Source organism: Rhinoderma darwinii, chromosome 5 (assembly GCF_050947455.1).
Source record: "Rhinoderma darwinii isolate aRhiDar2 chromosome 5, aRhiDar2.hap1, whole genome shotgun sequence".
NCBI lineage: Eukaryota > Metazoa > Chordata > Amphibia > Anura > Rhinodermatidae > Rhinoderma > Rhinoderma darwinii.
In genome coordinates, this window is record NC_134691.1 from 23,708,890 (window position 1) to 23,732,406 (window position 23,517).

A 23,517-nucleotide genomic window follows, 5' to 3' on the forward strand; every position below is an offset into this window, starting at 1 on the left:
CCCCTGGACACGTCTATCATGTACGTTAGTAGCTTTACCGACGTACACACTAGGGAAATTACGAGATGTGAATGGGGCCTAACCAAGTCTTCTGAGTGCCAAGTGCTCAATCTATACCTGGTAGTTTACTGATTGCTCCCGACAACCTGTCACCTGACAAATGGCAAGAGTGAACCCAGATATATAAGGTGCTGGAGGTTATATCATAAAGGGTAGATACAGATTAGAAGTTGTCAGCGTGACTACCAATGATTGCTAGAATTAACAAACTGCGGCACTTGTCACGGTCACCCTACTTCTTCTCTTGACTTTTCTCGGGAGGGACAAAGATGGGCCCTAAAATGCAGCCCGGATTGGCTGACCGAACATGGAGTATTCAACTCCCGCTACATTAATAACCATTGCTCATATGTGATATTCTAGGTTCTAGGGGTGCTCAGTCAAGATGGGATAATGAGATTCATCAATATTCAGACGTGTAAACTTGTGTTTGACATCGGAAGCGATGAGGACGGCATAGTAACGTCATCTGTTAGTCCAAATGGTCGATACATCGCCAGCATCATGGAAAATGGCAGCATTAACCTATACAACGTCCAAGCTCTGACTAAAGAAATGAATAAGGTAGGGCCAAGATCATTTCTCTAAACGTCTTTCTCCCATGATCCTCTGCTTTTGCTATTACTAATCTCTGTGCTATGTTCTTTATTTCAGCCGCCACCACCGCTAGTGAAAGTAGTGGATTTAACAAAAGACAAGGACTCTACCGCTAATAAGTCTGGGACGACTATTGAGAAAGTGAACGTTTCGACTGGACGACCTTGTCGGCCTTGGAAGTCCAAACAAGAAGTAGTGAAGACGAAATATCTGCAACCAGAGGAGAATAACACGTCCGATAACAAAGAGGTGCGTTGTTTTATGACATATTGTAGATTTGTTTGTAAAAGTGTTTTCTGTTTTTCGACCAAGGAAACGACAAACTAAAGGCCGGGTTCAACATTTCTACAGGAAACGGGGTACATAAAAGCGACATTTTGGCTTGGAGACACTTGTAATGATATATTATGGAATGTCCTTATGAGTGAATCTGTAATATAATGTTATTACAACAATCGTTCCCTTTACAAGCCGAAATGTGTCCAATAATAATTCCTATAAAGGCTTCTATTATTCCACTTACATTGTGACACGGACTTGAGGAAGCGAATGGGTTCTAGACTTTTTCAAGCGTTTTTTTGGGTTGTAAGTAAAGCTAGTTTTCTACAACTTTCTAATATACTTTGTGTTTCAAATACTGACCATTGTCTAGATCTCTGCTTGCTGACAGTGAATAGGACCGTTCTTGTTTACAGCCAGGGGCTGAAAACCTGTACATACTTTAAGGGGTATACCCATCTAAGACAGTTATGGCACATCAGTTACGAAAAGAGCGGGTTTCCGTAATTCCCGGCCACCTTTCTACTGATTCCACGCCTAGATACAGCAGCCAGCTCCCCAGTTGGGACGGGGTCAGGGGACACACCGTTCAGTAGATGGATGTGGTTCCCAGAGGTGGGACCGGCATCTATCAGACATTTCTGGCATATCCTGTGAATATGACTTAAATATCGAAGATGGAAATACCCCCTTTAAAGGGTGTATTCTTATGGGGCATAATGGTAATGGCAGAGAGCAGGTTATCTGTAAAGCTTTCACTGCAATCTCGTTACAGCCACAGCAAAAAAATGCACTTACATGCCGTTTTACTGCGGGGCAGTGATGGTGCGGCTCTAAGGGGGTTATTTCAAGAAAACCAGCTTAACTTGCATAAAATACGTGGTTTTTTTATTTGGTTTTGCTCTGTATTCCAATTTGGATTCACAGTTTTCTAGTTACAAGAAGAGAAACGTAATCATTTTGCATGTGGATTTGGGGTCCTTATTTTCTTGCAAACAGTAATAGCTTTGTATTCATCTTTGCTACAGAACGAGTTACCAAGTGGACTAAGCAAGCAGCGGCTCCGAGCTATACTAAAGGGGTTTGGAGAATATCCAGCAAAATACAGGTAAGAATTGGATCACAACATGTTCTTGTATTCAATATTTCTGTTCCTAAATGTCAACTTGTAGATCAATAACAGTGTCCACTTGATCATATGATGGACTGGGGTGTAAGAACAGAGGTTGTGTCAGGCAACGTCAAGTAGATGGGGAATAGAACATCTTGTAGCCGATCAGATGACAGGAATTGAGAGCAACATCAGATGGGTATGGTGATCTGTCCGTCCTCTAATTGTGTTATTCTGAGCGTAGACATTTAGTTTCAAGTTTGTGGTTGGAATCTCCCATTCGTTGCGATATGACAGTAATGCACATTCAGTCCCATTGCAATGAATAGGAGAATTTGATGACAGACTCGTAACTCTAAAGATCTCCAAGATAAGGAGCTTAGAGTAGAAGAGCAGCCCCTTCATGCTAGTGATTGGTGGGGATCACAAGACCCAGTCTTCCAACGGTGACATTTTCTGACGAGTTAAAGCCTTTTGCACAATTTTCACACTTTTGACGCTAAAACCTGAATTATAATATTAAAAAATAAATTGTAGATTATACCCCCATACCCATATATTTTCTGAAAGTAAACACTTGACGCATTGTAAAAATGCAAGCATTCAAGCATAACGTTGTGTAAAAAAATGCATAGAAATTCATGTTTGTGGCTAAAAGTCAGACCCATGCTGAGCCTGAGGCACACAACACCTCCTAAATTTTAAAAATCACGATAACCCTTACACCTCTTTCACACGAACGAGTTCGGCTGTGACAAACAGTCCGAGTGTCAGCTGCATTTCCCAGCCTGACCACGGTACAGATGAATGAGACTCCTGGCATAATAGGCATTTTATGAGGCTAGGAGGCTCTGCTGTTCCGTACTGGATAATTTTGTTCAGTATTGAACAGCAGTTCCGTGGGGAGGCAGGGACTCCTAGCAGCATAAAATGTCTATTATGCCAGGAGTCCCGTTCACCTGGACCGCGGTTGGGCTGGAAAATTCAGCCGACACTCGGACCGTTTTTCAAGGCCCGAACTCGGTCGTGTGCAAGAGGTGTAATACCTACATACACATATCACATATTGAGCAGACCAAAAATCTTTGAGTTGCAGATGCCGGTAAGTATCAAAATCAATAAATGCTCTGATCAGGCGCAGCGGATGACTTCTCGTCTTCTCACTTTTTTGGTAGAAATTTCCCATTCCTCAAACGTGATAATAGAAGAACACGTGCTTTGCTTGTAGAAATTCGCAGTTAAAACGTTTGTAAAGACATGCATTTTTTACCATCCGGTTTTCACAGCAATTCAGAAACCCATGAAAACTGCTTCTGAACTGCAGTAAAAACCTGATGAAAACGCCCTGTGGAATCTCAGCCCTATAATAAAACCTCATTTAAATTAATATGCAATTTTCTAATGATACAATTCTTTTTAAGGGAGAACCTTCCCTTTTAACCATTACTTATTTTGATAAATCTTTTGACTGTTTATGGCGTAGATTGAAATTAGTCGTTCCTTGGTATGTAATGTTTCTCATTGCTTTGTCTTCTAAGGACTGTTATACTTTTTATGTTCATACAGAATGTTTATCTGGCGTTCCCTTCTCCAACTCCCCGAGAACCATGCAGCCTTCAGCAGCCTCACCGACAAGGGCACGCATCCCCAGTACACCCTGCTTCACCAGGAATACCCCCTGAAGAGTACAAAGCTCCTGAGGGTCTTACAGAGGTAAGATTAAGATGGCTAACAGAATTTTATCCACTTTTGTCACCACAAGCTTGCAGGTCATGATAGATTCTGTTTCAGTTTTGACTCCTGTCAATGACCTTTAAAGGGTAGCTAAACTTTTTTTTAAAAAACTTTTGGCCTGTCATAGTGGCATAGACTTTCTATTGAGCCCGTACAACGCTCACTCAGTTTTTCTTTAGGAAAACCGATCAGAAACGAAGCGGCACAGCGATCATCTGTGCGCTTCTGCAGCTTCATTTTAGCGATCACTGGGGGTCTCTGTGCTCGGATCCCCACCGATCAAAACTTCTGATATGTCACTATAACATGTCAAAAGTTTGTTTAAAAGTTTAGTTACCCCTTAAGTGAAAAATTAACTTTTTAACAAAATATTAGTCCATTTGAAATGCAAGACTATAAACTTTTAAACTACTTCACCATTGCTGCACCTGTGTACATTATGTTATACGTACTGTATAGTTTGCTTTACTATTTCGCACATGTTGGTTTTACAGTCTACAGGGTGGGCCATTTATATGGATACACCTAAATAAAATAGGAATGGTTGGTGATATTAACTTCCTGTTTGTGGCACATTAGTATATGGGAGGGGGGAAACTTTTCAGGCTGGGTGTTGACCATGGCGGCCATTTTGAAGTCGGCCATTTTGTATCCAACTTTAGTTTTTTCAATGGGAAGAGGGTCATGTGACACATCAAACTTATCGAGAATTTTACAAGAAAAACAATGGTGTGCTTGGTTTTAACGTTACTTTATTCTTTCATGAGTTATTTACAAGTTTCTGACCACTTATAAAATGTGTTCAAAGTGCTGCCCATTGTGTTGGATTGTCAATGCAACCCTCTTCTCCCACTCTTCACACACTGATAGCAACACCGCAGAAGAAATGCCTCCCGATCTGACCCCCTTAGACTTTTATCTTTGGGGGTCATCTGAAGGCAATTGCCTATGCTGTGAAGATACGAGATGTGCAGCAACTGAAACTACGGATACTGGAAGCCTGTGCTAGCATTTCTTCTGCGGTGTTGCTATCAGTGTGTGAAGAGTGGGAGAAGAGGGTTGCATTGACAATCCAACACAATGGGCAGCACTTTGAAAACATTTTATAAGTGGTCAGAAACTTGTAAATAACTCATGAAAGAATAAAGTAACGTTAAAACCAAGCACACCATTGTTTTTCTTGTAAAATTCTCGATAAGTTTGATGTGTCACATGACCCTCTTCCCATTGAATAAACTAAAGTTGGATACAAAATGGCCGACTTCAAAATGGCCGCCATGGTCAACACCGAGCTTGAAAAGTTTCCCCCCTCCCATATACTAATGTGCGACAAACAGGAAGTTAATATCACCAACCATTCCCATTTTATTTAGGTGTATCCATATAAATGGCCCACCCTGTATATATGTCTTGTGTTTTCTCTGGGACAGGAAGCACAATTTTACTGATGTGTGGGGAATTGTCAGCCATGTATACTACACTACATCAAACCAGTCTACACAGGCTCCAAATATTAGTTTGATGTAAGAGAAAGCTACATCTCCCACAATGCACTGCAAGAAAGTGCAGTGATGACCTAAACTGTTAGAGGTGGGGTCTGTCAACTATACAAAGTTCTTTCAAGATATTCAAAAGTAGAGCTTTTTCGCCTCAGGCAAAACCTGTCATATGTACTATTGGGGTATATGGAGGTTACAGAGGAGGGTTCCCCACTTCAGACCTCCCTCTATTAGCCGGAGTGAAGAGCCGCTAACCAGCAGTTCTTCTGGCAAACTCAGGCCTTCCATGTATTATGTGGACGGCCATTCATCTGAAGGGGAAATAAGCAGTCGACTGCGTCTTCTCCCGGCAAAATCACTGTTTGCTGGGGGATCTCGGGAGCTGCTCGTGTTAAAGGTGTTGGTCTGTGTTGAGACAGACCCTTTTAAAGCGGTGATCTTCGTATAATGAAATATTCTGCAATTTTAACATATTGTTTCAATCCACCCACGTTTTCATGATCTCTGCTTGCTGTCAGTAAATGGGAACATTCTTGTTTACATTCAGATACTTGAAACCTGCACAGACCTAATACTTCCCACAGCAGAGTGTACCCAGTTTAGGCAATACATCAGCAGCACAAATCTGTCTCCTGCCCTAAGGGTTTGCTACAATGTATCAGTGCAGGTAAAATGTATCTGTTAGAGTCCAGGCTCTTTAATTCACAGAGAATGGACTTGACTGGATACAATTGTAGTAAACTCTCAGCTGTGTGAGCAGGACTAGGTTAGATGCGTAGCTGTAGGAGGTGCAGAGATCGCAGTTGGATCTGGTGCCTAAGCTGTCCATAGGCCTCGCTGTCATAAAAGACGATACCAGAATTATAATAGACGCATGGTAAGTGGGGAGCGCTGTTACAGATATTGCATTGGGGTTCAGGAGCTACAAGATACTCCTCTGGATTGGGTCAAGATGGGATTTCGGACTCTAAATGTAAACCATTAATATGTCTCCATTCATTATACAATGATTGCCATTTCCAGGCTTTTTGTTAATAAATAATTGTGAGTTCTTCAAATAATGGGGTTTCTCTTTGCTGACTAGGACACTATCTGCATCGGCTCATTGGTCTGCGATATTTGGAGAAACGAAGTACCTTCCCCTCTTGGCGTTTCCATTTGTAAAACTTTTTCAGAACAACCAGCTCATCTGCTTTGAAGTTGTTGCCACGGTGATAAGTAAGATCGATCGTTTTATTTACAAGGGAAAGTCACTATGAATTAAAGGGATAACGCTTATAGACGTGGCTCCACATATATGTCAAGGATTTTATACAGATTTTAGTTGATGATCCTTGTGCAACTGCCTCATGTCTGTTGCTTTGGACCATTTTGTTAGAAGGGTCCCTCCCCCTACAATAAGATGATTACTGGGAGTCCTGATGCTAAAAGTCCCAGCGATCAACCTGTAATCTGTGTGGATCCCCGACAGGAGGTTTTGAGCTCTTGGGCAGCGCCACCATAGGTGAAATAAAGCTGCACACCGTTCCCATTGAAATCAGTGGGCTGCCCATATAATGCATGGATTTGCTGGGTCATCCAGAGACATATACATTATTATTAGTAGCCGCTCTCCACTCTGACTACTGAGATCCTGAATGGCGGACTCTCCTCTATTAATGCAGAATTCCCTAATAGGGTATTTGAAACTGGATTTCCTAATCTGCCAACCCCTGTAGCGCCCGGTTACGAGTCCCCCATGACCCTCTTGAACATTATACTTAATTCTATTGATTAGTTGGTAAGACTTACACTAGTATTTTTTTTTTCCTGTTAGCCAATTGGTGCCAGCATTGGTTTGAGTATTTCCCGAATCCTCCTATAAACATTCTTGGGATGGTTGAAAATCTATTATCTCATCATGACAAGGAGCTTCTCCAGCACTTTGTGAAGTATGACGTCACGTCACAGGTAACCAGTACAGCCTGCGTCTAATCTGTCCACGTGTGATTTGGATGTATCCTTGTATGCGTGGATGAGGATATACTTCTTTGGTATTTTATGGCCTGTTATATAAAGACTCGAGACCCAAAATGTCACACGACTGTTAAGGAGAAGCTTGAATGTGCACAAGGCTCCGGGACCAGATGGGTTACACCCTAGAATTCTTAAAGAGCTTAGTTCAGTTATTTCTGTCCCCCTTTTCATAATATTCAGAGAATCTCTAGTGACTGGTATAGTGCCAAGGGACTGGCGCAGGGCAAATGTGGTGCCTATTTTCAAAAAGGGCTCTAGGTCTTCCCCGGGTAATTATAGACCAGTAAGCTTAACATCCATCGTGGGGAAAATGTTTGAGGGGCTATTGAGGGACTATATACAGGATTATGTGACAATAAATAGCATTATAAGTGACAGCCAGCACGGTTTTACTAAGGACAGAAGTTGTCAAACTAACCTAATCTGTTTTTATGAAGAGGTAAGCAGAAGTCTAGACAGAGGGGCCGCTGTGGATTTAGTGTTTTTAGACTTTGCAAAGGCATTTGACACTGTCCCCCATAGACGCCTAATGGGTAAATTAAGGACTATAGGTTTAGAAAATATAGTTTGTAATTGGATTGAGAATTGGCTCAAGGACCGTATCCAGAGGGTTGTGGTCAATGATTCCTTCTCTGAATGGTCCCCGGTTATAAGTGGTGTACCCCAGGGTTCAGTGCTGGGACCCCTATTATTCAACTTATTTATTAATGATATAGAGGAAGGGATTAATAGCACTATTTCTATTTTTGCAGATGACACCAAGCTATGTAATATAGTTCAGACTATGGAAGATGTTCATGAATTACAGGCAGATTTAAACAAACTAAGTGTTTGGGCGTCCACTTGGCAGATGAAGTTTAATGTAGATAAATGTAAAGTTATGCATCTGGGTACCAACAACCTGCATGCATCATATGTCCTAGGGGGAGCTACACTGGCGGATTCACTTGTTGAGAAGGATCTGGGTGTACTTGTAAATCATAAACTCAATAACAGCATGCAGTGTCAATCAGCTGCTTCAAAGGCCAGCAGGATATTGTCGTGTATTAAAAGAGGCATGGACTCGCGGGACAGGGATGTAATAATGCCACTTTACAAAGCATTAGTGAGGCCTCATCTAGAATATGCAGTTCAGTTCTGGGCTCCAGTTCATAGAAAGGATGCCCTGGAGTTGGAAAAAATACAAAGAAGAGCAACGAAGCTAATAAGGGGCATGGAGAATTTAAGTTATGAGGAAAGATTGAAAGAATTAAACCTATTTAGCCTTGAAAAAAGAAGACTAAGGGGGGACATGATTAACTTATATAAATATATTAATGGCACATACAAAAAATATGGTGAAATCCTGTTCCTTGTAAAACCCCCTCAAAAAACAAGGGGGCGCTCTCTCCGTCTGGAGAAAAAAAGGTTCAACCTGCAGAGGCGACAAGGCTTCTTTACAGTGAGAACTGTGAATCTATGGAATAGTCACCGCAGGAGCTGGTCACAGCAGGGACAGTAGATGGCTTTAAAAAAGGGTTAGATAATTTCCTAGAACAAAAAAATATTAGCTCCTATGTGTAGAAATTTTTCCTTCCCTTTTCCCTTCCCTTGGTTGAACTTGATGGACATGTGTCTTTTTTCAGCCGTACTAACTATGTAACTATGTTACTATGTAACTAACTATGAATGTTTTCTCCTGACTGTTTGCATATTCATGGACGTCTGTAAAGCCGTGACGTCGTAAAACACATTTCCTTGAATTAAATGGACATTACTAAGGATCAGTATATTTTACGTGTTTGTGACCGGTTTTCCGGAGACAAACTTTAATATCACTTGGCAGCAGCAATGGCCATGACAGTCCCGTCACACCATGCCAAGACAGTCGTGATGCACACGGCGGTGCCGATGTACCGTCGCAGCCATGCTGTGTGGTTATGTAACGGCTGCTATTTGTGACATCACATGATGTTTCATTGGCCATGGAAAAAGGGCAAATAAGTGCTTCTATTCTGTCGTCTATAGGAGCCATATCGCAGGACCACATCAAAACCTGCAAATGACCACAGGACAAAAGAAAAACTATTCACTTCTATGGCCCCAAACCACAATGTAATTAATGTAATCCAGCCGTCTATACATTTTTCACTGGGGTATTGCAGCTTTTGTGGACATCCAGCATCTATTAGTCTATGTTGACCTCAGCTTTTTTTTGCCTACGTTTAACGTATAAGCTGGGAAAAAGCTCCCGACATATACATTAAATGAAGGCTGTGCAGGATGCCTAACATTGGCATCCGTTACCATAGACTTTAATGTTATCTGTTAAACGGATACCATTATAGTCTATAGGTGACAGAGGGCACTATAAGGCATCCATTTAACAGATCCGTCACCCATATACTATAATGGTATCCGTTTAATGGATACATCATGAAAGGCTATTGGAAAACCCATGACGAATCCACTAAGCCGATGACTGTCACGTATGCCATACAGGGGCATACGTCACCCATAGGCTCCATGTTAAAAAAACAAACTGCGCTGTATAAGTTATTTTATTTATTTTTTGTGGGATTGCGTAGTTCACTAAGCTACACCATCCATCAAAAAAAAAAAGTTATACCAGCCTGATGGAGGCCAAAAGGGCACTCTTTTGGCCTCCGGGCTAATGGAGCCTTATGGACATGTTTACATTGGGAGCTCTCCCGACGTACACGCTTAACGGACCTCACATGCGTGATGTGAACAGGGCTTAAATAAGATCCAAATGTTTGTTCTTCATCAGCTCGATGGTATTTTCTATAGTGCTAGTACTTTGATGGGGTTATTTCCTATGGGAACATATGCGTTCGCTCTAAGTTCTTTGTACTTGGATATAACACTAACAACCGTCCTTAGGTCTGTTATCTAAGGACATAAAGGCAGCAGCAGTTCTCGCTGTCAGGCATGTATGGCTTATGCTGTGGATATATAATACAAGCTTCAAACTCTGAAAGGAAATGTTAACCAGGGGCTCTGACATTAGTATCACTAGTGTAGGAAACTACTGAGGTCAAATAGTAAAAACATTTAGTTAAAAAATGTTTTGAAAATTAAGTTTTATTCTGAATATTATTCCAATCCTGCCTCCGTATGGAGAACGTTTTTATTCTCTAGCCTAGGTTCTGTTTTCTTCTATGCTCATTTTCTCCCACTACTGAATAATGCACATTTGATGTGTTAAAAAATGACTACCACTGTCACATACCCTCCCCAACTTCTCTTTTTAATACTGCCCCCTATGTAGAAGAATATAACTACTATAATACTGCCTCCTATATACAAGAATATAACTACTATAATACTGCCTCCTATATACAAGAATATAACTACTATAATACTGCCCCCTATGTACAAGAATATAACTACTATAATACTGCCCCCTATATACAAGAATATAACTACTATAATACTGCCCCCCTATATACCAGAATATAACTAGTATAAGACTGCCCCTATATACAGGAATATAACTACTATAATACTGCCCCTATATACAAGAATATAACTACTATAATACTGCCCCTATATACAAGAATATAACTACTATAATACTGCTCCCTATATACAAGAATATAACTACTATAATACTGCTCCTATATACAAGAATATAACTACTATAATACTGCCTCCTATATACAAGAATATAACTACTATAATACTGCCCCTATATACAAGAATATAACTACTATAATACTGCCCCCTATATACAAGAATATAACTACTATAATACTGCCCCCTATATACAAGAATATAACTAGTATAATACTGCTCCCTATGTACAAGAATATAACTACTATAATACTGCCCCCTATATACAAGAATATAACTACTATATTACTGCTCCTATATACAAGAATATAACTACTATAATACTGCCCCCTATATACAAGAATATAACTACTATAATACTTCCCCTATATACAAGAATATAACTACTATAATACTGCTCCTATATACAAGAATATAACTACTATAATACTGCTCCTATATACAAGAATATAACTACTATAATACTGCCTCCTATATACAAGAATATAACTACTATAATACTGCCTCCTATGTACAAGAATATAATTACTATAATACTGCCCCTATATACAAGAATATAACTACTATAATACTGCCCCCTATATACAAGAATATAACTACTATAATACTGCCCCCTATATACAAGAATATAACTAGTATAATACTGCTCCCTATGTACAAGAATATAACTACTATAATACTGCCCCCTATATACAAGAATATAACTACTATATTACTGCTCCTATATACAAGAATATAACTACTATAATACTGCCCCCTATATACAAGAATATAACTACTATAATACTTCCCCTATATACAAGAATATAACTACTATAATACTGCTCCTATATACAAGAATATAACTACTATAATACTGCCTCCTATATACAAGAATATAACTACTATAATACTGCCCCCTATATACAAGAATATAACTACTATAATACTGCCTCCTATATACAAGAATATAACTACTATAATACAGCCACTATGTACAAGAATATAACTACTATAATACTGCCCCCTATATACAAGAATATAACTACTATAATACTGCTCCTAGATACAAGAATATAACTACTATAATACTGTCCCTATATACAAGAATATAACTACTATAATACTGCCCCCTATGTACAATAATATAACTACTATAATACTGCCCCCTATGTACAAGAATATAACTACTATAATACTGCCCCCTATATACAAGAATATAACTGCTATAATACTGCTCCTATATACAAGAATATAACTACTATAATACTGTCCCTATATACAAGAATATAACTACTATAATACTGCCCCCTATGTACAATAATATAACTACTATAATACTGCCCCCTATGTACAAGAATATAACTACTATAATACTGCCCCCTATATACAAGAATATAACTGCTATAATACTGCTCCTATATACAAGAATACAATTACTATAATACTGCCCCCTATATACAAGAATATAACTACTATAATACTGCCCCCTATGTACAATAATATAACTATAATACTGCCCCTATATACAAGAATATAACTACTATAATACTACCCCCATATACAAGAATATAACTACTATAATACTGCTCCTATATACAAGAATATAACTACTATAATACTGCCCCCTATATACAAGAATATAACTACTATAATACTGCTCCTATATACAAGAATATAACTACTATAATACTGCTCCTATGTACAAGAATATAACTACTATAATACTGCCCCCTATATACAAGTATATAACTACTATAATACTGCCCCTATATACAAGAATATAACTACTATAATACTGCCCCCTATATACAAGAATATAACTACTATAATACTTCCCCTATATACAAGAATATAACTACTATAATACTGCTCCTATATACAAGAATATAACTACTATAATACTGCCTCCTATATACAAGAATATAACTACTATAATACTGCCCCCTATATACAAGAATATAACTACTATAATACTGCCTCCTATATACAAGAATATAACTACTATAATACAGCCACTATGTACAAGAATATAACTACTATAATACTGCCCCCTATATACAAGAATATAACTACTATAATACTGCTCCTAGATACAAGAATATAACTACTATAATACTGTCCCTATATACAAGAATATAACTACTATAATACTGCCCCCTATGTACAATAATATAACTACTATAATACTGCCCCCTATGTACAAGAATATAACTACTATAATACTGCCCCCTATATACAAGAATATAACTGCTATAATACTGCTCCTATATACAAGAATATAACTACTATAATACTGTCCCTATATACAAGAATATAACTACTATAATACTGCCCCCTATGTACAAGAATATAACTATTATAATACTGCCCCCTATGTACAAGAATACAATTACTATAATACTGCCCCCTATATACAAGAATATAACTACTATAATACTGCCCCCTATGTACAATAATATAACTACTATAATACTGCCCCTATATACAAGAATATAACTACTATAATACTACCCCCATATACAAGAATATAACTACTATAATACTGCTCCTATATACAAGAATATAACTACTATAATACTGCCCCCTATATACAAGAATATAACTACTATAATACTGCTCCTATATACAAGAATATAACTACTATAATACTGCTCCTATGTACAAGAATATAACTACTATAATACTGCCCCCTATATACAAGTATATAACTACTATAATACTGCCCCTATATACAAGAATATAACTACTATAATACTGCCCCCTATATACAAGAATATAACTACTATAATACTGCCCCCTATATACCAGAATATAACTACTATAATACTGCCCCCCTATATACCAGAATATAACTAGTAGGTATGTCACGATACCAGAATTTGGACTTCGATACCGATACTTCGTTTAGTATTGCGATTTCGATACCAATTTCAATACTTTTGCCAACGGTAATAATAAAAAAAAATCTTCCGTTTTCTGATGTGAGGCGCAACATGTGATAAATTTTGAAGGCGCCACACATTAATAGTAATTAATCCCATCATGTTTCTCAGTCATATTGGGTTAATGTGCGAGGTACATGATGGGGTTAATTACTATTAATGTGAGGAACATGGAGGGTAAATTCATCGCACCTCGTGCCTCACAATAATAAGTGATAGAAAGCCGTGTTTATTTCATTTTTTACAGCGTACACATCATAAATGATGCAAAAAAATTGTTGTGCAGGTTATTACGGCCGCGCCAATACCGAATGTGTGAATATTTTATGTATTGAGACTTATTTTAATGTTTATTGTAACAAAGGTGTGTGTGTGTGTATTTTTTTTAAAATTTAACAATACTTTGTTTTTACTTTATTTTTAAACTCTAATGTACTGACATATATCAGATATGTGCCAGTACATTAACCTGTGGACGGATAGTACACAGACATATATCAGATATGTGCCAGTACATTAACCTGTGGACGGATAGTACACAGGCTGTTGTTAGGACATACTTGGGTATGTCCTAACAACATGAAATATGGTAAGACAGCCCTGGGGTCCGTCAATAGACCCTGGGCTGTCTGCCCATATATGGTATGGCCCTCGATCGCGTCACAGGAATTCCCTGTGACTCGATCCAGGGGCATCCCCCCTGCTCATTTTCCCCTGAATGCTGCAGTCAGCTGTGATCGCAGCATTCAGGGGAATAACGGCGGAGATGAGAGGTTTCTCTGATCTCCGCCGTTATAGAGCGGGGCTGCGGCTGTGTAATACAGCCAATGCCCCGCTCCTGACAGGAAGTGCGCGCGCGGTCAGCATGAGGAGGTGCGGCCGGTGCTGCACTAATGAGCGGCAGTTCAGGCACTGAAGACAGAACATGGGGGTGTTTTGTAGTGCGCCCGCCATGTTCTGTCTTCAGTGCCGCCGCTCATTAATGCAGCGCTGGCCGCATCGCATCATCCTGACCCCGCAAACTTATCATGACTCAGGAGCGGGGCTGTGGCTGAATTACACAGCGGCAGCCGCGCTCCCATACATTCATGTATTACTATACTGAGCTGTGCGGCTGCGCAGCTCAGTATCGAAATACAGGAAATAGCGGTATCGAACTGTTTAGGGATGCACAGTATCGAAGTTTCGATGCACCGTGCATCCCTAATAACTAGTATAAGACTGCCCCTATATACAGGAATATAACTACTATAATACTGCCCCTATATACAAGAATATAACTACTATAATACTGCCCCCTATATACAAGAATATAACTACTATAATACTGCCCCCTATATACAAGAATATAACTACTATAATACTGCCCCCTATGTACAAGAATATAACTACTATACTACTGCCCCCTATGTACAAGAATATAATTACTATAATACTGCCCCCTATGTACAAGAATATAACTACTATACTACTGCCCCCTATGTACAAGAATATAATTACTATAATACTGCTCCTAGATACAAGAATATAACTACTATAATACTGTCCCTATATACAAGAATATAACTACTATAATACTGCCCCCTATGTACAAGAATATAACTACTATAATACTGCCCCCTATATACAAGAATAGAACTACTATAATACTGCCTCCTATATACAGGAATATAACTACTATAATACTGCCCCCTATATACAAGAATATCACTACTATAATAATGCCCCCTATATACAAGAATATAATTACTATAATACTGCTCCTATATACAAGAATATAACTACTATAATACTGCCCCTATATACAAGAATATAACTACTATAATACTGCAATACTGCCCCCTATATACAAGAATATAACTACTATAATACTGCCCACTATATACAAGAATATAACTACTATAATACTGCCTCCTATATACAAGAATATAATTACTATAATACTGCGCCTATATACAAGAATATAACTACTATAATACTGCCCCTATATACAAGAATATAACTACTATAATACTGCCCCCTATATACAAGAATATAACTACTATAATACTGCAATACTGCCCCCTATATACAAGAATAAAACTACTATAATACTGCCCTCTATATACAAGAATATAACTACTATAATACTGCCCCTATATACAAGAATGTAACTACTATAATACTGCCTCCTATATACAAGAATATAACTACTATAATACTGCTCCTATATACAAGAATATAGCTACTATAATACTGCTCCTATATACAAGAATATAACTACTATAATACTGCCCCCTATATACAAGAATATAACTACTATAATACTGCCCCCTATATACAGGAATATAACTACTATAATACTGCTCCTATATACAAGAATATAACTACTATAATACTGCACCCTATATACAAGAATATAACTACTATAATACTGCTCCTATATACAAGAATATAACTACTATAATACTGCCCCCTATATACCGGAATATAACTACTATAATACTGCCCCCTATATACAAGAATATAACTACTATAATACTGCTCCCTATATACAAGAATATAACTACTATAATACTGCTCCTATATACAAGAATATAACTACTATAATGCTGCTCCCTATATACAAGAATATAACGACTATAATACTGCTCCTATATACAAGAATATAGCTACTATAATACTGCCTCCTATACACAAGAATATAACTACTATAATACTGCCCCTATATACAAGAATATAACTACTATAATACTGCCCCTATATACAAGAATATAACTACTATAATACTGCCTCCTATATACAAGAATATAACTACTATAATACTGCCCCTATATACAAGAATATAACTACTATAATACTGCCCCCTATATACAGGAATATAACTACTATAATACTGCCCCCTATATACAAGAATATAACTACTATAATACTGCTCCCTATATACAAGAATATAACTACTATAATACTGCTCCTATATACAAGAATATAACTACTATAATACTGCTCCCTATATACAAGAATATAACTACTATAATACTGCTCCTATATACAAGAATATAACTACTATAATACTGCTCCCTATATACAAGAATATAACTACTATAATACTGCCCCTATATACAAGAATATAACTACTATAATACTGCCCCCTATATACAGGAATATAACTACTATAATACTGCTCCTATATACAAGAATATAACTACTATAATACTGCACCCTATATACAAGAATATAACTACTATAATACTGCTCCTATATACAAGAATATAACTACTATAATACTGCCCCCTATATACAGGAATATAACTACTATAATACTGCCCCCTATATACAAGAATATAACTACTATAATACTGCTCCCTATATACAAGAATATAACTACTATAATACTGCTCCTATATACAAGAATATAACTACTATAATGCTGCTCCCTATATACAAGAATATAACGACTATAATACTGCTCCTATATACAAGAATATAGCTACTATAATACTGCCTCCTATACACAAGAATATAACTACTATAATACTGCCCCTATATACAAGAATATAACTACTATAATACTGCCCCTATATACAAGAATATAACTACTATAATACTGCCTCCTATATACAAGAATATAACTACTATAATACTGCCCCTATATACAAGAATATAACTACTATAATACTGCCCCCTATATACAGGAATATAACTACTATAATACTGCCCCCTATATACAAGAATATAACTACTATAATACTGCTCCCTATATACAAGAATATAACTACTATAATACTGCTCCTATATACAAGAATATAACTACTATAATACTGCTCCCTATATACAAGAATATAACTACTATAATACTGCTCCTATATACAAGAATATAACTACTATAATACTGCTCCCTATATACAAGAATATAACTACTATAATACTGCTCCTATATACAAGAATATAACTACTATAATACTGCACCCTATATACAAGAATATAACTACTATAATACTGCTCCTATATACAAGAATATAACTACTATAATACTGCCCCCTATATACAGGAATATAACTACTATAATACTGCCCCCTATATACAAGAATATAACTACTATAATACTGCTCCTATATACAAGAATATAACTATAATGCTGCTCCCTATATACAAGAATATAACGACTATAATACTGCTCCTATATACAAGAATATAGCTACTATAATACTGCCTCCTATACACAAGAATATAACTACTATAATACTGCCCCTATATACAAGAATATAACTACTATAATACTGCCCCTATATACAAGAATATAACTACTATAATACTGCCCCTATATACAAGAATATAACTACTATAATACTGCCCCTATATACAAGAATATAACTACTATAATACTGCTCCTATATACAAGAATATAACTACTATAATACTGCTCCCTATATACAAGAATATAACTACTATAATACTGCTCCCTATGTACAAGAAATTCCTCTATAGAAATCAGTGATCACCTGGATGGCAGCATTTCCAGGGTTATGGCTGTGTCACTGATCCTATAGGTGTGTAATATAAGAGATACGGTTCTGGGATAACGGTCTGATTCCTCTCGTGTGCAGGTTTACGCATGGCCTCTGCTGGAAACCTTATTCTCTGAAGTTTTAACAAGAGAAGAATGGCTGAAGCTGTTTGATAATGTATTTTCCAATCATCCGTCCTTCCTGCTGATGGCAGTGGTGGCCTATATCCTGTGCTCACGCTCTCCATTACTGCATTGTAGCCAGAAAGAAGACTTTGAGGTATTGAAAAAAATTTCTATATGAACAGTCAAGGCCATAACTATCTTATTGCTTTTCAGCAAAATTAGGGGCGGGGCTTTGACAAGTTCAGCATAGTGCATGAGAAAAGCAGTTGTCACAAAGAATAATGCAGTATAATCGATGCATAGATCATTTGAAGGTCTAATGGGACTAAAAGTATAACCTAATAAACTAACAATGGAATTAGTGGTTTGCCACCTTCACAATTTAACTTTAATTTTACAGTGGTTTCCTGAAGGTGTCGGATTTATAGATCTTTTGGATTATTGGTCTGTCTTATAAAAGCATAAAAAACATCCTTAGATATTGATTGACACTAAAATATCCTTAGAATAGGTCTTCAATATGTAAAAGGGGGTGGTCTGACCCCCAGGACCCAGGGATGAGACCCCCCCCCCCCCCACCTCTCCTGAAGAGAGTCCATGAACCCGTTTAATCAGAGAAATATTGAAATTGGTTCTCTCTAGTTCATGTCCTGTGGAATTAATAATCTTTATATAGCGCCAATATATTCCGTAGCATTTTACAGATTACCGTGAAGTTCTATGCTGAAATTAAATGCCGGATTATCAGATTTTCTTGACTGTTGGATTCCAGATTAAAGGTGTGGTATGATAATGAAAAAAAAATCATAGCTGCTGTCTCCCAAAAACAGCAGCACTTTTCTTCATGGGCTTTGTCTGGTATTCAAGTAAATGGGGCTGAGGTGCAATACCAGACACGGCCTGTGGACAAGAGTGGCGCTGTTTCGGGAAGAAAGCTGCCATGTTTTTCTAATCTCCCACAACCCCTTTAAAGGAGCTTCTCTTGGCACATACCCACAGAGGTGAAAAAAGAAAAGTAAACTTAAAAATAGAACCGCAATGTTTTAACATTTAAATGTGAAAAATTCTTTCAGCTCCTTCATTTTTGTTTTTTTTATGATTCTATAGTATTTTTTCCATCACCGGAATAACCTGGATATCAACGCAATGATTAAAGAGGCATACCATGTTATGGACGCCACACCGGCCGAAATTCACCCACAACACCAACTGAACGAATTTGTGCCGCTTACTAAGGGACAGTATCCAATATTCAACAAGTACCCCAAATTCATTGTGGATTATCAGAGTCAAGAGAGAGAGAGAATCCGGCAGGAGGAGTTGGAGTACTTACGAGAGCGGTAAGAGAGCGGGACCGGTCACTTTACACTATGGAGCCATTCTGTGCTGTGTACATAGAACGTCACTGATCGGAGGAGGATGACATTTGGTTTCCTGCAGAAACGATCGTTTTCTATTTTCATGTGGTCCTTGTGTAGGATCACTCCGCATGCTTACACCCATTTACAATATAGAACTGGTATTATTTGTACATGTATTTTCTGATATATTTAGATACCTACTGGCTGCCTTTTTAGTGCAGTCGGTAACTTTTGTTTCAGACATTTATAAAAACTCCAGTATAAGCTGCACGTGGGTAAAAATAACAAATGGGCACATAACCATTCAAGTCCCGCGCCGGCGGTCCAGAGGTCCCAGGCCCAGACTGTCTTTGTTTATTAGACCAGTTATAGTTTATAATGTATATTAAAAAAAAATAGCATCAAAGGGGTATTCAAAGAATCAACAATCGTCGGTGATCATTGTCTGATCCTAAGGTTCCAACCACTGGGATCCCCACCAAAAACGATGTCTCGAGCCCCTTCATTCTCCTCGCTTTATCTCCCACGGTCCCATCAGTAAGGCTTCGTTCACACCTGCGTCAGGACTACGTTCATGGGTTCCGTCTAATCTTTCCGTCAGGGGAACAGATGAACGGAATCCAAACGGAAACCATAGGTTTTCATTTGCATCACCATTGATGCCAATGATGACGGATCCGGTGCTAGTGGTTTCCGTTTGTCACCGTTGTGTAAGGGTTCTGTCGTTTTGACGGAATGAATGGCGCAGTTGACTACGGTATTGATTCCGTCAAAACGACGGGACACTTAAACAACGGAGACCAGCGTAAACCATTTCCACCGGATCCGTCACTAATGAAATCAATGGTGATGCGAACGGAAACCTATGGTTTCAGTTTGGATTCCGTTCATGGGTTCCCCTGACAGAAAGCTCAGACGGATCCCATGAACGGAGTCCCGACGCAGATGTAAACGAAGCCTAAGGCCCCCAGCGATCAGACGATTATCTCCTGTGGATAGTAATAATATAGATGATAATTGTCGATTGAGGCAGCATTACTGGGAGATTGTAATGACATGTCCCCTTCTGTTGAGGGCAATGTTTGTACTGAGATCTTGTGCAAATCCAATTACAACAAATCTTTATACTACCTGTATTGAATAGTAGCAGGTATGGGTGTATATGTGAGGACATTTATATATTTGGTGACTTGGATCCACTCAAGGTCTTTATGACAACACTGCACGTGACCGGAATCAGGAGAGCTCATCAGAATCTTTCACTAGTGCAGCCTCAGACTTCGGGCCTGTAACTTCAGCATAGTTGTACGATATTAGAAAACAGTTTTTCACGGTTTTAATACAGAGATTACATGTCAAGAATATTAGGATTTCTTAATTCTAAATTGATGTCATTTTTTTATATTTTCTTCTGAGCCTTGACACTTTGTCTGTCTTGGTGTTTTGTGCAGTCAAATATCCCATGAAATGGAGGCTGAGGCTTTAAGACGTAGAGCAGATGATGAAGCCTGGTACCAGCAACAAGAGCTTCTCCGCGGGGCAGAACAGCAGAGACGACAGCTTCTTATTGAGGAGGAACAAAGGCTCCTGCAACAGAGGCAAAGGTAAAAGAGGATAATAAAACAAACCTGCGGATGTACACAGCAGTCTCCGAGAACCGGCCTGCAATAAAGTACACCCTTTATTCTATGGTAATTAGTGGGTAAATTAACTTCGTGTTTGTCAGAAAATGTGTTAAATATCTTCTAGCCCCTATTAAAGGGTTTTTCCAGCTTCTGACAACTGATGACCTATCCAACGGATAGGTCATCAGTACATGATCTGTGGGGGTCCGACACCCAGGCCCCACACAGATCAGCTGGTCTGGTGCCACCGTGCAGCGGACGTACAAGCCGGAAGCAGTTGTCTCCGGCCACAGAATAGCGGCCGAGCTGCAGCACTGTTCAAGTGAATAGGAGCAGACCTGCAGTTCTGCAGCATGGCCGCTATTCTATGTACGGAGCCAACTGCTTCCGGGCTTATCGTTGCGGGGTCCGGGTGTTGGACCCGCACCGATGACGTACTGATGACCTATCTGGTGGATAGGTCATCAGTTGTCAGAAGGTGGACAACCCCGGTAAAAATTGGGCTTGGCTCCATCTGAGAACTGAAAAGATAGACCATCAATACCTGATCGGTGAGGGTCAGAGGCACCCCCACCGATCAGCTGATTTAAAGGGGCCACGGCACTCATACGAGCGCTGCTTCCTCTACATTCCTTATCTGCTCGTTATGTGAATCGCCGACACCATTGTTGCGAAGAATCACAGTATTACAGCCTTCTGCCATTCTAGTAAAAATGAGAAGGCTGGACTACCATCTACCGCCGCTACAAGTGTGTCGGCGATTCACAGTAGGAGCAGGTTGAAATGAAGGGGAAGCAGCAGAGCATAGGCCATCAATTTATTAGGACTGGAAAACCCCTTTAGGGTGGACATAGACATGACCGTATGTCTGTGGATCCTGCCTGTAATCTCATCTAGTAGACTCACCCAATATGATTACTCTCTGGAGGGGGTGATCCGAGTCTATCGGTTGTGATATTTATTTTTTTCCTTTGTTCCAAAAGGTATGTTGTTACTTTCTTGTGCGAACATTAGGGATTGTGCAGGGTTAGAAAAACCTGGCTGCTTTCTTTTATAAACTATGCCAATCCTGACCATTGGTTGTATCTGGTACTGCAGGTGTTTGAAAGACAGCAGCCATGTTTTTCTAACAGGGACAACTTCTATATTCAGCCTAATTCAATGTGCACTTTAATGAGGGGTCACCAGAAATATTCATTGCCAGATGAGAGAAGATAACATGTCTTTGGCCCGCTTTAGTTTTGGCTGGAGATTAGACCTCCCAGACCTGACCCTCATGAATATTATAAATGGAGCCGGTACAGGAGCAGTATAATATGGCTCCTACTTTAGTTAGCCTTGCTGACTAATGGTGAGAGTGCTAGTTTTTTGGGACCTTGAATACCTCCCTACCATTCAGGTTCCCAGTAATAAAACGGAGATGTACGATTTAAATTTTCTCAATTGCGTTCGCAAATAAAATGACGAGAGCAACGTGTTTTCTCCTAGGCTCACAGCAGTAAAGCGAGAGCTCAAACTGAAGGAACTTCAGCTTCTAGAGGCCGCAAGAAGACGTTTTATGAAGTATCAACAGGATCAAAGAAAGATGGAACTCCGACGTCTGGATGATGAGATTGAAAGGAAGATGTGCACACGGGAAAGGGAAACTGCTGCTGTAGCTCAAGACGTGGAGATCCGGCAGATGGAGCTGGAAGCTCAGAGACGTTTCTATGAACAGGTACAGCCATATGACTGGTTCGGATCACAGGTCGGAGCCGTGGACAGATCCTGAGCTTCACAAATATTGTTTTGTCCACCGAGTGTTTTTAAATGAATTCTCTTTATTACTTTTTTTGCCTTCTAGTTAAATATATATTATTTTTTTTATTCAGCAATTGGCTAAAGAGCTTGAGGCTGAGACACAAGAAGTGAAAGGTGAATTCGACACCAACAGGAAAAAGGCCGACCTGGAAGAACAGATGTTCTGGAGGCTAATGGAAACGGAGGCTGATCTCCAAGACAAAAAGGTTCGACTATTTCTTTCAATTCATACAACTACAGTCTAAAGATTAAAGGAGTTGTACAGGTTAAAAAAAATATGGCTGCTTTCTTCCAAAAACGGTCCACAGGTAGTGTGTGGTATT

General features: G+C 38.7%; 1 protein-coding gene and 1 long non-coding RNA gene across 3 annotated transcripts in view; one reads left to right on the forward strand and one right to left on the reverse strand.

The window, feature by feature from the left end:
• The window catches only part of TBC1D31 (TBC1 domain family member 31), a 43,012-nt gene that overhangs the window by 11,819 nt on the left and 7,676 nt on the right, over nt 1–23,517 (forward strand). The window contains exons 8-18 of the mRNA XM_075825760.1: nt 424–624; nt 715–906; nt 1,965–2,044; nt 3,614–3,760; nt 6,365–6,498; nt 7,097–7,230; nt 18,383–18,562; nt 19,516–19,748; nt 21,221–21,373; nt 22,883–23,111; nt 23,266–23,400. Of these exons, the coding sequence (XP_075681875.1) occupies nt 424–624; nt 715–906; nt 1,965–2,044; nt 3,614–3,760; nt 6,365–6,498; nt 7,097–7,230; nt 18,383–18,562; nt 19,516–19,748; nt 21,221–21,373; nt 22,883–23,111; nt 23,266–23,400 (1,818 nt within the window). The remainder of the gene's footprint in view (nt 1–423; nt 625–714; nt 907–1,964; nt 2,045–3,613; nt 3,761–6,364; nt 6,499–7,096; nt 7,231–18,382; nt 18,563–19,515; nt 19,749–21,220; nt 21,374–22,882; nt 23,112–23,265; nt 23,401–23,517) is intronic.
• LOC142651285 (uncharacterized) overlaps nt 21,089–23,517 on the reverse strand; it is a 39,994-nt gene continuing 37,565 nt past the window's right edge. For both annotated transcript variants that reach the window (XR_012847597.1, XR_012847596.1), the window contains one exon: nt 21,089–21,356. This is a non-coding gene — a long non-coding RNA (uncharacterized LOC142651285). The remainder of the gene's footprint in view (nt 21,357–23,517) is intronic.